The sequence below is a fragment of the Macroventuria anomochaeta genome, assembly GCF_010093625.1.
Source record: "Macroventuria anomochaeta strain CBS 525.71 unplaced genomic scaffold BU25scaffold_22, whole genome shotgun sequence".
Lineage (NCBI taxonomy): Eukaryota > Fungi > Ascomycota > Dothideomycetes > Pleosporales > Didymellaceae > Macroventuria > Macroventuria anomochaeta.
Genome location: NW_022985383.1, coordinates 264,826 through 278,884, shown reverse-complemented (window position 1 = coordinate 278,884; position 14,059 = coordinate 264,826). Strand labels below are relative to the sequence as shown.

Sequence of the window (14,059 nt, the reverse complement as noted above, 5' to 3'; positions counted from 1 at the left end):
TCCCCGAGCACGCCGAGCTTGGCTTTGTTAGGTGGGGCAAGACCGCCAATCATGCCTCAAACGCGCCGCGTAGCTTCGACCTCACTCACGACTCCGCAACTCGCTTCCTGGGGAACGATGAGAATGTCTGAAGCATGTGGAAGACGCGTCACAGGCACATAACATCGGCGAACGTGCTGTCAGTATGGAGGCGGACTGGGACGAGGTACGCACCACCAATGCCGCTTGCGCCCAGGACAAGCTGCGATACATTGCGCAGCGAACAACAGCTGATGAATCCATAGCTTGCATTCGTGCAGCTGCCTCCTCCAGGACCGCACCACCCTCCCACGCCCGTAGCGACCTTTGCCTTTGACACGTCCCAAGAATTGCTGTGGACCGGCAACAGCCTCGTGAGCACCTAAGCTGCACTCACCCTTGCTGCACCCACTTACACGTATACAGGGGCGCATCACCTCCTTCTACGGCGCAACCCTCGAGCGGTACACCTCCTACCGCGGTCATGCCGCCGCCGAAGGTCCAATTAAGCAGTTCCTCTTCACGGAGAAAGGCATCCTATCGATCTCGAAGCAGAGCGTTCACTACGCCCACCGTCGCGGTATAACGCAATGGCATCTTACGTATGTTTGGCTTGGAGACAAAATAGTATGAGAGGTAGTGGAGAAGTGCTGATGTATGGGCTGTAGGAGCAACGAGTTCAAGGACCTCAGCTGTATGAACTTCACTTCCAAGGGCACACGAGAGATCCTTGTCGCAGGATGCCAGGATCGAATGTTCAAGGTGGACGTGGAGAAGGGTACCATCACCGAGACTGTGAGTCTGCAGGCATTGGCACCAGGATGCTATCTATACTGACTCCATACAGCTTCCAGCCGAAGCTCAGTACACCATCATGAAACGTGCAGGCCAATACATATGCGCAGCCACTAAGACCGGCGGCATCCATATCCTTGACTCGAACTCGCTCTCCAACATCAAAGCCTTCGACGGACACACTGGTAGTATCAGTGATATGGATGCGAAAGGAGATTTCCTGGCGACATGTGGCTGGTCGCCTCGGCAGCAGAACGCCTACATGCTCGATCCGTTCACACATGTCTTTTCTTTGAAGACATTGAAGCAACTGCCGCCAATTCCTTTCCACACTGGTGCAGCTTTCGTTCGAATGCATCCTCGCATGTCGACCACTGCCATCATTGCTTCACACAACGGACAAATGCAGGTCATTGACCTGATGAACCCAGAAGCTGCCAATCTGCGACAGATCAATTTATACGACTCGTATCTTCATGGCCTCGAAATGGCGCCTTCCGGTGAAGCTTTCGCGTTGTCTGACAGCAATGGGCAAGTCCACTTGTGGGGTTCCCCTTCGAAGGTGCACTTCCCGGAGTATAGCAATCCCACCGAATTCGCTGATCACCCTATACCACCACCTACTATGGACTGGTCACCAGACACGTAAGCCTTCTACCTCTCAACTGGGTACTTTTGCTCACTTCATGCAGACCCTTGAACACTGTCGGCATGCCATACTACAAAGAGAACCTCCTTTCCAGCTGGCCGAGCCACATAGTGTTCGAAGTGGGTGCGCCGCCGCCGAAGATCGATGCCTCCATCTTGAGCAGTATGACGCGAACCGAGATGGGCTTCTTCGCAAAGAACCCTCGTACGAAGCGGAGAAACCAAGCGGAATCTAGGCGGCAGTCAGACCGTGTTACAGAATCATTGTCAGCACCCAAGTTCTTGAGCGAGCAGTCTCGTGCAGTGCAATCGTACAGCAGCGATACCGATGGCAAGACAACTGAGACAATGGAGTCATTGACAGATCTGCATCTGGAAGACGTCACACGGAAAGAAGTGCCGTCGATGTACGGCAACGTGGAGATCAAGTACAGCAAATTTGGCGTTGACGATTTCGACTTTGCGTATGCTCACTCTGTCCATGCAATTTGGTTTCTTTGCTGATTTCACCACAGTTACTACAATCAAACCCCCTACTCCGGGCTAGAGACACACATCGCCAACTCGTACGCCAATTCTCTCCTGCAATTGCTCCGCTTTACACCTCTCATTCGGAACATCGCACTTCAACACACAGCATCGGCATGTCTGTTCGAATCATGTCTTCTATGCGAGCTGGGGTTTCTGATCGATATGCTCGAGAAGGCTGCAGGACTGAATTGCCAAGCCTCAAACTTCCTGAAGACGTTCAGCAGCTTATCAAACGCAGTCTCACTCAATTTGTTGGAGGAGTTTGCTCCTAACGTTGCTCTCACGAGCATGGTGCAGAATCTCAATCGATTCTTATTGGACAAGATATCAGACGAAGTGCGTCAGATGTTACCACTCAACTCAGGACCTTCACCAATGGATCGCATTCTGGAGACACAAGCCAGAGCAAGCATGAGATGTGCGCAATGCGCAAACGAAACTGCACGTGGTGGAAAGAACTTCGTGAACGAGCTCGTGTACCCTGCGAAACACGTAATGAAGAACACAAGGATACCGCGCCCAACTTTCTCCCAGATCCTGAAAGCTAGTGTTGAACGTCAAGATCAGACGCGAGGGTGGTGCACCAAGTGCAACAGATATCAACAAATGGTGCAGAGGAAAACCATTCAGACCATTCCTGGCGTTTTGATGCTCAATGCAGCAATTCAGAGTCATGAAGCCAAGCTGTTGTGGTCGATACCGCACTGGCTACCTCAGGAGATCGGTATCATAGTTGATCAAGGCCAATTCTACTGCTTCGAAGGCCAGGATCTGAAGTTACACCTGCAACGAGGTGTATTCGACATCATGGTCTTCGAGTTGATCGGCGTTGTCGCCGACATCAACAGTGGAGAGCATCAGAAGCCCCACCTAGTTGCTACCATCAACACTGCCCCATCATCTCGCGAAGCAACAACAGAAGACAAGTGGCACCTGTTCAACGATTTCTTAGTCAGGCCAATACCCAAGGAAGAAGCACTTCGCTTCGAACCAGGCTGGAAGCTGCCTTCCGTGCTGACTTACCAGCTAAAGGCGGCCAGGAACAAGATCGACGACTCGTGGAAAGATAACCTCGATGCCTCGATTCTGTACAGATGGTGGTCATCAAACCCCACGCCTCCAGACTCCAAGTTCAAGCTTCTCGAGGCGCAGGCCGAAGCACCAAAACCTGGCTACCCCGTCGCCATCGACGCAGAGTTCATCCGCCTTCAGGCTGAAGAGATTGAGATGAAAGCAGATGGAACTCGGCAAACCATCCGCCCCGACCGCAAAGGTTTAGCTCGTGTTTCAGTCTGCCGCGGTTCAGGCGAACACGCCGGCCTACCCTTCATTGACGACTATATTGCAGTCAGCGAACCCGTCGTCGATCACTTGACCGCCTGGTCCGGCATCTCTCCCGGCGATCTCAACCGCGAGACCTCACCCCACGCACTCGTTAGCCTCAAACACGCATACAAGAAACTCTGGCTCCTGCTCAACCTAGGCTGCGTCTTCGTCGGCCACAGCCTAGCCAACGACTTCCGCACAATCAACATCCACGTCCCCAAGAACCAAGTCGTCGACACATCGAATCTCTTCTTCCTCCCGGAGTACAAGCGCAAACTCAACCTCAAGTTCCTCGCCTGGTGTGTGCTGAAAGAGAGCATCCAGCAAGACACACACGACTCCATTGAAGACGCCACCACCGCACTCAAACTATGGCGCAAATACGAGGAGTTTGTAGATGCGGGCGTGCTGGAGCAGATGCTCAATGATATATATGCGACGGGAAGTCAGTATAGGTTCAAGGCTCCTGGCAGTGGTGGAGCGAATGTGGGGCAGGGCGCGATGGGGATGGTCAGTCAGGCGGGCACGGGGAGGAATACGCCCGAGCCGATGACGACGCCGAAGAAGGGGGGGATGTTTGGGACTATTGGGTTCAGGAGTCCTATGAGGTAGCGGAGTGGCACGCGAAATAAGAACTGTTGGATAAAAGGCGTGGTGGACTTTGTTTTCCTTTTATCGAAGTTTCCTTTTATCGAAGATTAGCCAAATCAAAAACATCTCTATTTGCACGTTTATAAAGCCCACGGCGGCTCTGCAATCCTTCCATTCCTCATTCGCAGTTCTGTCTTTTGTTTCAAATGGTCCATGTACAGACTCCATATCTCTGTCTGTCCGCATAGCTTTTACTAGACCGCGTATGTGTCTGTCTGCTCTCCTTTCAAACTTGTCACTTGAGACTTGTCGAACTTTGGCACATGGTTCTGCCTTGAACGAAAAGCCGAGTCTGATCGCTGCCATGTCAAGCGCGCTTCTCATCTCGCTCATATGTGAATCTCCAAAATCCCGACTCTCACGGTCCTATGTTCTGTTGGCCGGTCAGTGCCTACAATATCCATAGCAGCCTTGTCGAGCGCGCGGAAGATTGAAACAGGTTGTAGAAAGCCCTTCTCGGATTTTTCACTGCCCCCTCCTTATTATGCTTTGGTTTCCATTTCTAAAATGATACACTCGACCGAAATATGTCATTGTCACGGTTCAGGGTGCTCCTGCCTGTTGTACCTCACCTCCATGAGAGTGACTGCCACGTCACACTAGCGCTGTTTACAGCTACTCACCTATATATACTGTTCGTAGCTTCACTCAACACAACCTCAGTACAATCTTCAAATTCCTCCCTTTGCGTACAGTTCTTCACTGAACTCTGACAGTCTTCGACCAAAAATACCCCATCTTGTTGATACGTCTGCCTGCACTTCTGGCTCTGAGGATCGTCCTTCAAACTGTCTGACTACTACAATCTGCAGCTGTGTTTCCGAAAAGTGATCCCGGAAAAGCGCAATAGTCTAGCCTGCTGTCGTGGGCTAGGAAGCACACGCAAAACCCCTACTTCTGGAAGACATGTTCGCAGGCACTGGGGCTCGAACCGTGCGTGAAGCTTTACTTCGTTGCCTTCACTTCTCATCGCCTCTGAATAAGCCTTTCAAAAATACTGGAAAGACAAAATCATGCTGTCGTCCACTCAAAACCACACTGGTACACACGCATGTGGCTGTGGGCCTACCTTTAATCTATTACCGTCAGTCTAAACATACTGAGGACATTTGCATGTTTCTGTATCCTTGGGATTGCGGGTATATTGAAGACAACTACTGTGACAGTTTATGGAGTATGGAGGTCACGTGTGCCACGTGTGTTAGTGTGGTGCTCTTGCTCGTTCAAATAAGCACCTTCTCCCTTAACTGCACAGCAGATACGTCATGTAGACAGACCCTGCTGATGGCCTGGTGAGGTCAATCGCGGAAAAGCAGAAGAACACAATACAATGAATCTACTGCTTCGCGCGGTTCCACCCTGACTTGCTGCCCTGCGCAGTTACACCTTCATTTATTGCATCTACTGCAAGAAATACGCACTGACGTCATGTTGTTTGGGAGATTGCGGTTCAAAGTGCCCGCGAGAAGTTCGATGCTCCGTCAACGCTGGGTCGTCAGTGGTACATAAAGGCTCTACTTCACTAACTTTTCTTGTTTTTATTTCGACATTTCCTCCATTGTTCTCTCTAAAATGAATACCTGTGGCTGTGGAAGGGTTGCGATGATTGAGTTGATTGATCTTAAGATCTATGGCGGGGATCGATCGAGACTATATAGTAGAAGGGAATAGCAGTGAAAGGGTGGGGAAGCAAACCGAACTAATCGAATGGGCTGGAAAATCAGTGCAGCAGATCGCTGGCAAATAGTGGCCCATATGACCTTGTTCCTCCAGAAATGACTCTCTACTTCTGACATGTGCTTTGCTGCCTTTGTTCGGCTTCCTACCTTACGTGCACATCTTCGCATTAGCAGCATATAATGACTCCTTTAGCGTCGCCTCTCATCTTTTACTCATCTGCACTCCTCTTGCGAGTTCAAGAATTTTCTTGACAAGTTGGGCATGTTTCTCTCCGCCAAAACAATCAGAACAAAACTGGACGCTTGTTGCGCATTCTTTTCCCTCAACAATTCTCTATTGGAGGATACAATGCGAGTACCATGCTTCTGTTTCTAGAGAGATCTAGAATGCATTCCAGATATTTCTGCGAGCTCGTTCAGCTTGCTTGGAATAAGAGATTTTGAAATATTGGTTCATTTTGTCTGGTGATCTTGATCGCTGCGCCTATGGGTGGGCATATAATGTTGCGGCGTGGGCCGCTGTGGTATTATGATAGCTACGGTAAAAAATAACGTAGGACTATCGGGTCGATGGAAGACTGCGCTAAGTTGCTATCTAGCTGGGAGGTGACGAATATATACCTGACCTCAAGCCAGTGACCTGTCACACACGAGACTAGGGTAGTCTGTCGGTCGTACAGTCAGACCTTGTACAGACCAACCAACACCGCAACATAAAAGCTTATAATAATATTTTTTCATCATTCTCATCTTCTCATTGCCATGCATGAGTTCTGGTCTACATAACATCTGCTATTCCGTCTTCCCTCTTTATACACGCCTCTCGATACCTCTGTTCGAAATGACTCTAAGCAAGCTGTACAGTGTCTTTACGCCCTCATACTCTCTGCAAAACCTCAATGTGGTGTTTTGTCACACTCTTTTCACACTGATACCCTTAGACCGGAAAAATTGAGCCTGATGTTTGTCTTCTACAACGGGCTTGCACAACTCAAAGCATAAGGGGACGAAAGAGAGAGAGGGCGAAGATGCTCTGTCTACCTCCACGAGCCCTAAAAAGTGCAATATTATCAATGACTGGCAGTTTGAATCCAAAAGTTGATGTCAAGAAGTAATTTGCTTACCGCCTCTTAAAAATCAGAGCAATTTGCTCTTCTCAGCTTCCTTTTAATTTGATTGTACATAGCTTCTTTACTACTTACAGAGGTTGTCGGCCATGCTATTCCTGCTAGCTGATCTCTCAGCTACATATCCGATATGCTGTCTTCAATTCTGTTTCTCTACTCCGAGAATACACCAACACCCATATTACGACTACCCCTTGTGCCCCTTCACGATTCACTGGAAAATGGTTGCGCTTTCACACATGGTTCCTGGAAGGCATCCGAATCCATCAAAGTCCTTTTGCATGTTTTGCTCGTGCTGCCCGACGAGATATATAATCTTGCCTGGGCAGTCCTCGTTTCTTATTCATCTTCGTCCGCTTGAACAAAAGATACGACCACAAAGGTCATGTTGGTGTTCGTTGAAAAAGCGCGTTGTGCCCGTGGCTTGTGCTCACCTTCTCACCAAGCGTCGCTTACTTTCCAAACACGGAAAGGTAAACGTGGTGTCCGCCACTTTCCCATGGGGCTTGCAATCGTCACATTCAGACGTGCTACGTACCTAACAAACCAACTTTATGCATCTGCTCAAGAAAATGTCTTCTCACTCGATGGTCCTATGCTTTCAAAATCATCAGCGTCCTGAAAATGACTTGGGCGCCTCTCCTCTCTTCATCCACCAAGGGATGTCAAGATTTGCCTATGCCTGTCTGGCTTCTTTCTTTGATATCATACCATATATATCCCCGATTCCTCATTATGTAAAACTCAGATCAAACAAAAATTCTTTGGCTTACTCGCCATGGCTGTCAGGTGTTTGTTCGACTCAAGTACCGTTGTATGCAAATAAGTCTTCCACTTCAATGCTTCCCTTGTCCTCTACAAGCTCTGAAAACATCGATCAAAGATGTCGTGGTACGCCTGGATGCTTCTGTGCGTCTGAAGATTGTGTTAGCTGCAGACACCCTTGATTGGACGCAAGTCCGTGTTCTGTGTCGGACTCTTAAAAGAGGCGCGCAGAAATCCATGTGCTTGTCCGCTCTCAGCATGGTAGCTATCTGCAGCATAAAAAACCACTCCTCCTTGAGCTGGATTAATATCTCTTCTTCGAATGTCTGATCCACACCGACTCACAGCTCTTTGGTACTTTCCTTCCTGCTCTCAGTGCGGCGTACGACTGTTGCCTTACCCTTCATTGTGCGCTTCCATATTCGACCATTCGAAATCACCTGCGCAGAGGCTAAATGCCTTTGCTGGCCTGCCTTCGACAGGAGTATGTGCGGGGCCGTATCCGCCAGTGGAAAGCTAGGTTCGTGGGTTCGAGCTGATGCTATATTTGAGGATGTTATGCGCAGGTTTAGGCGCCATAAAGCTGAATCACAAAAGTATGAGAGATGCAGCTTCATTAATTTTGACGCGTTCTCAGACACCCAGACTTCGCGCAAAGAGAGTGCACGATCCCGGCTTGAACGTGCAAGCAGAATACGTCCCTTTGACAACGACAATCCGACGTCTTCACATCGATGATGCTTTGATACGGCGCATAGAATGCTTCAACCTCATCACTCTCGATTATCATCGCTCTTATCCACGTCCAAGAAATCGTGTGCCTTCGCCGGACATTGAATGGAGTACTGAAGCCCCTCAACATTCGTACTCGTCTACGTATTTTCCAGAAATAGAGGCTCTGCTTAGGGTACCAAGAGATGAAGACAAGCTTTGCAGTACACGCGATTGCAAAATTGCAAGAAGTATTGGATACGAAAAAGGGATAGAAGAGTCATTGCCAAGAATACCGCATCGACCTATAGTGGTAACTTGATCCTTGATCTGCTAGATATGGGCAAGTGGAGTTACATCATTGTTCAATCTGCAATCCCTCTCAACCACCCCATCCATCTTCACGGCCACAACTTCCTCATCCTGAGCGCAGGAAAGGGCACTTACACCAATCAAGAGCTCAATATGTTCAATGCACTGCGTCGTGGTAGGCACCCTAACCCTGACTTCGATGACATCAAGCTGACTTTTCAGATACTGCAAATATGCCTGCGGCTGGCTGGCTGGTGATTGCATTCGAGACTGACAACCCGGGTGCATGGTTGATGCACTGCCACATCGGCTGGCATACATCAATGGGATTTGCTCTACAGATTCTTGAAGGCCGGAATATGATTAAGGACACCGTGAAGGACAAGTGCGCACTGTACGGCACATGCGGAAACTGGAATAAGTGGGTGGCCGAGGAGGGCTTCAAGCAGCACGACTCCGGTGTATAAAGGTCTGCGCACACTATCAGGAAACCATTTCTTGTATATACCCTGTTGTTGTGTTTTTACCATTTCCTAATAGAGCACCACTCGGTCCAAAGCTTGACCAACGTCCACCTCTTCACCAAGGCTTCGCGCACCCCGCAATACCAAGCCTCCGACCCGGATCCTCGATATTTCTCCGCTGTAAGTATATGCCCGGGAGCATGTTGTGGGGCGACGACGTCCCGATGTATGTTCCTCGTGGGCAAATGCCGGGTTTTGTGTTCGCTAAATTTCCACCACTAACTCAGGCTTGCCACTGCCTTTTGTTTCAGACAAAGCCGGGGTAAACACCTTAGCGCTAATCCTCTTGCACTTCAATGGTTCGTATATTTTTGATATAGCAAGGGTGGTGATACAAGGACTCTTTCGGTTTCGGGTTCCTGGGTTGTATGACAGCGAGGAGGATCCAAGGCAGAAGGCAGGCACGGTTGCCAGCGATAACCTCAGGAGACAGCCAAGATTTCCTGACAACGGAACTCAATTTACTCAGATTGCTAGAGGGTCGGCGAATTGAGCGAAGGCGTAGTATCTCCTCCAATTGCGCCGTTCTTTGACCTGGCTCACGGTGAGCATGATAGACAACACCATCAAAGAGCAGGTGTATATATGTGCTGAGCCTTGAGCACATTCGGGTTACCACAACGCCAAACTTCATTGACTCACTGGTTCTTTAGCCTTCTTCGACCATCATGTTGTCCCTCGGCAAACTTGCCGGCATCGCCGCGCTCTTCGTACCTGCAGTGCTCGCCTGTAACGGCTACACTGGTGGTCTACCCACACCCACCTCGACCAAGACCAACAGCCAAGTAATCACTATCGCCGCTGGTCAGACTTTCGATTGTGGCTGGGCTAAGTATGACCGTGGTAGCGGAGCTTGCAACGACCAGGCTGAGGGTGGTGATGCTGATGCCGTCTTCCTGCTGAAGAAGGGTGCTACTCTCAAGAACTGCATCATAGGCAAGAACCAAGCCGAGGGTGTCCACTGCGATGGTGCTTGCACACTGGAATTCGTTTGGTTCGAGGATGGTATGTGCCTATCGATCGTTCCGTAGAAGGCCCTTCTGACATTATCGTAGTCTGCGAGGATGCTATCACTGTCAAGAACGATGTTTCTGGCGACCAGTCTTGGATCATCGGTGGTGGTGCCTACAAGGCAGCCGATAAGGTCGTCCAACACAACGGCTGCGGTACTGTTAATATCATCGTAAGCTTACCTCCCTCCTTTACCTTCTCTCTCTTTGTTCTCAACCCTCGTGTCTATGCTTGCTAACATTCTTGTAGAACTTCTACGTCAACGACTACGGCAAGCTGTACCGTTCTTGCGGTAACTGCTCCAAGCAATGCAAGCGCAATGTCTACATCGAGGGCGTGACTGCCGTCAACGGCGGTGAGCTTGCTGGTATCAACTCCAACTACGGGGACACTGCGACGATCAAGAATGCCTGCTATGACACCAAGACTCCTTGCCAGATGTACAACGGGTGTGCTGGAGGCTGCGAGCCCACAAAGAGCGGGACATGCTCTGGTTAAAAGTCTCGTGGTAGGGTTAGGCTGAGATCGCACTATCCGATGAGGGTTGAGAGACTCGGATGTACGCTATGAAGTAGATGTGAAGATTGATGAGGAAAAGAATAAAGTTGTGCAGGTGCTTCCCAGACTTCTGGGGCCCCAGGTGCAGCCTCGTTACCAGTGCTCTTTCTCCGCGCACGGCTTCACTCGCTCGCCATACTCCAAGGATATTTTGACATTTGCTCGACCAACTTACGTCCTTTTATTCGCCAGAATGACTATGCTTCAATCGGGTTTGATCACAAAACGGCTAGCGCCGACGATCTGCAATCACGACATTCCACCCCACGATTTCGCGAGCAGCCAGCGCCCATACAATTCCACAAAACAACCTGCCATTTCAGCACTCGGCCGAGCAGAACTTGTCCTGTCGATAAGCATGAAGGCTCGCCTCGGAGGTGATCTTACAATCAGCCCAATGGCAACCAACGCAGCCTTCGGGTGCTTGTTCCCACCTTGCTGTCCCAGCACTGGTATGACGGCGCCGGTCGGTTGACCTGCAACATCCACGTTCTTGCATCATTTCCAAAACACTGGGGAGGATTCAGCATGTATAATATGCCGCTGCCCTGGGTGCTCTTAATCCAACGTCCCAAGACTTTCTGATTGACAGTTTGCTGCCATGTTGACCGACGAGAAGCGTGTTGACGACCAAAAGGTCGGCGCGCCTGGCGCCTCGACTCCATCTGACTCTGACGTTGAGGTCGTTCCTGGTATTATCCACGAGAAAAAGTTACTGCGCATCCTGGATTTGAGATTGCTTCCTGCAGTATCGATCTTGTACCTCCTTAGTTTCCTTGATCGAAGCAACGTCGCCAATGCGCGTATCGAGGGACTTACCACCGATTTGCACATGACCGGTAACGAATATCTTACTGGTCTGACGCTTTACTTCATCGGCTACGTTTTGTTCGAACTGCCATGCAACATCATTCTGAAGAGGACTACACCTAAATTCTGGCTGCCGACTCTGACGGTGGCTTGGGGAATCGTCGCAACCCTCATGGGTGTGACTCATAACAAGGCCGGCTTCTTTGTTGTGCGCTTCTTGTGAGTCGAACTTGTGACATAGAACCGATCATTGACTGACATTCTTCAGCCTTGGTATGACAGAGTCAGGTCTCTTTCCAGGTGTTGTATACTATCTGAGTATGTGGTATAAGCGCGAAGAACGACAATACCGCATTTCGCTCTTCTTCAGCTGTGCCTCTCTCGCTGGTGCATTCGGTGGTATCCTAGCTTGGGGTATTAGCCACATGCGCGGAGTTGGAAATTACGCTGGTTGGCGCTGGATTTTTATTCTGGTGCGCAAATCTGCTTCCCCGGCTTGATATCGAAACGAGCTAACAGACTTGCAGGAAGGTCTACTTACCATCGCAATTGCAGTGGCTGCATACTGGTTCATCTCCAATTATCCGGACACTGTTTCTTGGCTGTCGAAAGAAGAACGCGCATTCATTCAAGCTAGGCTTAAAGCCGACAGCGACGCGACGAATAAAGAGAAGTTTCAGTGGAGCGATGTTGTGGAAGCTCTGAAAGACCCCAAAGTCTGGCTTTATGGTGCTGGCTTCCACACCATGAGTCTGCCTCTTTACACATTGTCTCTTTTCTTGGTAAGTGTATCGTCTGTGGCATGTGAGGTTTCGAACTGACAGCGTTTAGCCAACCATCATCCGTGATATGGGTTACACATCTGCTCAATCGCAACTGTTGACTATCCCTCCATACGCCATAGCTACGATCTTCACCATCTTCTGGGCTATATGGTCAGAGAAGACCAAGAAACGCGGTCCCTTCATTACCGCTACATCTGCTTGTGCGGTCATTGGATATATTATCCTCCTTGCAAACAAGAACCCCAAAGCTAGGCCTGGTGTGTCGTACGCGGGAACGTTTCTCGCAGCGATCGGAATCTACCCATCAGTCGCTCTGGTACTCAGTTGGCCCGCCATCAACGTATCTGGACAGACTAAGCGTGCGACTGCCAACGCCATGCAGATCTCCATTGGTAACCTCGGGGCCGTGTTGGGTACGCAGCTGTACAGGCCAAGCACGTCTCCTCGATATGTTCTAGGTCACAGTTTTGCGCTTGGCTACCTGGTAATGAACATTGCTGTAGTCAATCTGCTGTGGTGGAGGCTGAAGCAGGAAAATAAGCAGAAGCAGCAGTTCCTTGCTGAACACCCTGAGACGAACGGATTCCACGACAGTGAGGATGACCTGAAGCTCGGCGATCGTCATCCACGATGGATTTTCCAAGCTTAAGTTGACAAGAAAGGTGATACAATTTTGAGATCTCACGGAAGTGAGCTGCGTCGTGTTGGTATCTCCATCTGAGTTGTGTTGACTGCAGGTCGAGTTCGTATGATACCCTCTTCTATTCTTCCAATCGCAACGCAACGGGCTGCTAGGCTGGAGATGTGCGCCGTTGTTGGGGCCAGTTAGAGACTCCTCTCCATGGGATACTAGCACTAGCAATGATCATCGATGCTTTGCAGAATATTAGCCTCATCATGATGGCGTTTCGATAACTCCATCAATCGTTCGAAACAGTAGAGATGGTCGTTGTCTGTGGAGCGCAGCGCTCATGTTCGATCATGCAAGATGCTGACGAGCTTTCCGGGTCAACATGCACTGATTACGGCCGTTTCGAAGAGCCGCAGGAGTGGTGCCGATTCCAAGATCGAAGCCAAGAGTGGAGTGTGCACAGCCAATTGCTGCAGATCGGGCCGTTAGTCAGCCGCCTCCACGCGGTGAAGAGCCAATCATTAGCTTAGGACCATGACGCTGTCATGCGACCACAGGTTCTCGACCTCGCCTTTTGAGGAGAACCCTTGACAGCTGCAACCTTCGAGAGCTTCTAAGGGCACTGCCCCGCGTTCAATCTCAGCCGCTTCAACAATTGCCCCGAGGTTTGCATCGTCACCACTCTGTATCCACTTATCATCGTCAGACGGCAGGCGCTTCTCATGTGGCTGCAATCATGGCATCATACTTCGAACTTCCCGCGCAATCAAGTGCGCCAGCAGCCGAGGATGTGCTTAAAGAGAAGCGCGAAGAGCTGCGGGGCATGAGTCTTCTTTCACCACAAGTTTCACGCATACTGGACGATCTTCAACTTGACGACAAGTCGAGCAGCAGTGACGGCGACGATGAAGACAACTCCTCAGGCTCAGAGAACGACGAAGAGTCTAGACTGTCAGACGACAACACCAAGATTGACGATTCACTGAGTCGAAAGTCACGCCAAGGCCCTGCAAGTACGGCGAATACTGTGCACGGTTCCAAAACTTCGGCCAAATTAGCGTCCAAGGAAGTCAGGAGCTCTTCGGGACTTACTAGCGGAGACAAGTCTTTAAAGAACCCAAGGAGCCACATGGCACGCTTCCAATCTCTTCGCAGCACCCTTTTCCAGGCCAACATC

General features: G+C 50.0%; 4 protein-coding genes across 4 annotated transcripts; all 4 read left to right on the top strand.

Annotated features, from left to right (window-relative positions):
- Positions 1–98: 98 nt before the first annotated feature.
- BU25DRAFT_492305 (PAB-dependent poly(A)-specific ribonuclease subunit PAN2) lies at positions 99–4,021 on the top strand. The gene is made up of 7 exons (XM_033711627.1): positions 99–205; positions 285–392; positions 445–620; positions 687–813; positions 866–1,458; positions 1,506–1,925; positions 1,977–4,021. The coding sequence occupies exons 1-7, from the start codon at positions 185–187 to the stop codon at positions 3,928–3,930; spliced, it is 3,399 nt and encodes a 1,132-aa protein (XP_033560355.1). The 5' UTR covers positions 99–184; the 3' UTR covers positions 3,931–4,021.
- A 4,560-nt stretch (positions 4,022–8,581) lies between these two features.
- BU25DRAFT_297673 (multicopper oxidase) lies at positions 8,582–8,988 on the top strand (the record flags this gene model as incomplete). The annotated part of the gene is made up of 2 exons (XM_033701936.1): positions 8,582–8,738; positions 8,786–8,988. Coding segments are annotated over 2 exons (360 nt in total), but the record flags the coding sequence as incomplete, so codon positions are not given.
- Positions 8,989–9,755: 767 nt separating this feature from the next.
- Positions 9,756–10,596, top strand: BU25DRAFT_459704 (polysaccharide lyase family 3 protein; the record flags this gene model as incomplete). The annotated part of the gene is made up of 3 exons (XM_033710299.1): positions 9,756–10,092; positions 10,143–10,270; positions 10,348–10,596. 3 exons carry the CDS (start codon positions 9,756–9,758, stop codon positions 10,594–10,596), a joined length of 714 nt encoding a protein of 237 aa, XP_033560353.1.
- Positions 10,597–11,003: 407 nt separating this feature from the next.
- Positions 11,004–12,916, top strand: BU25DRAFT_395579 (MFS transporter). Its single transcript, XM_033704789.1, has 4 exons — positions 11,004–11,685; positions 11,735–11,939; positions 11,994–12,248; positions 12,298–12,916. Exons 1-4 carry the CDS (start codon positions 11,258–11,260, stop codon positions 12,898–12,900), a joined length of 1,491 nt encoding a protein of 496 aa, XP_033560352.1. The 5' UTR covers positions 11,004–11,257; the 3' UTR covers positions 12,901–12,916.
- Positions 12,917–14,059: the final 1,143 nt, after the last annotated feature.

Excerpts from the sequence above, each read along its gene's own strand:
- BU25DRAFT_395579 (XM_033704789.1), top strand. The coding sequence starts at position 11,258 with ATGTTGACCGACGAGAAGCGTGTTGACGACCAAAAGGTCGGCGCGCCT. Across the intron at positions 11,686-11,734 it reads TTCTTTGTTGTGCGCTTCTT|CCTTGGTATGACAGAGTCAG; the intron begins GTGAGTCGAACT and ends GACATTCTTCAG. Across the intron at positions 12,249-12,297 it reads ACACATTGTCTCTTTTCTTG|CCAACCATCATCCGTGATAT; the intron begins GTAAGTGTATCG and ends GACAGCGTTTAG.
- BU25DRAFT_492305 (XM_033711627.1), top strand. The coding sequence starts at position 185 with ATGGAGGCGGACTGGGACGAG. Across the intron at positions 206-284 it reads TGGAGGCGGACTGGGACGAG|CTTGCATTCGTGCAGCTGCC; the intron begins GTACGCACCACC and ends ATGAATCCATAG. Across the intron at positions 621-686 it reads ATAACGCAATGGCATCTTAC|GAGCAACGAGTTCAAGGACC; the intron begins GTATGTTTGGCT and ends TATGGGCTGTAG.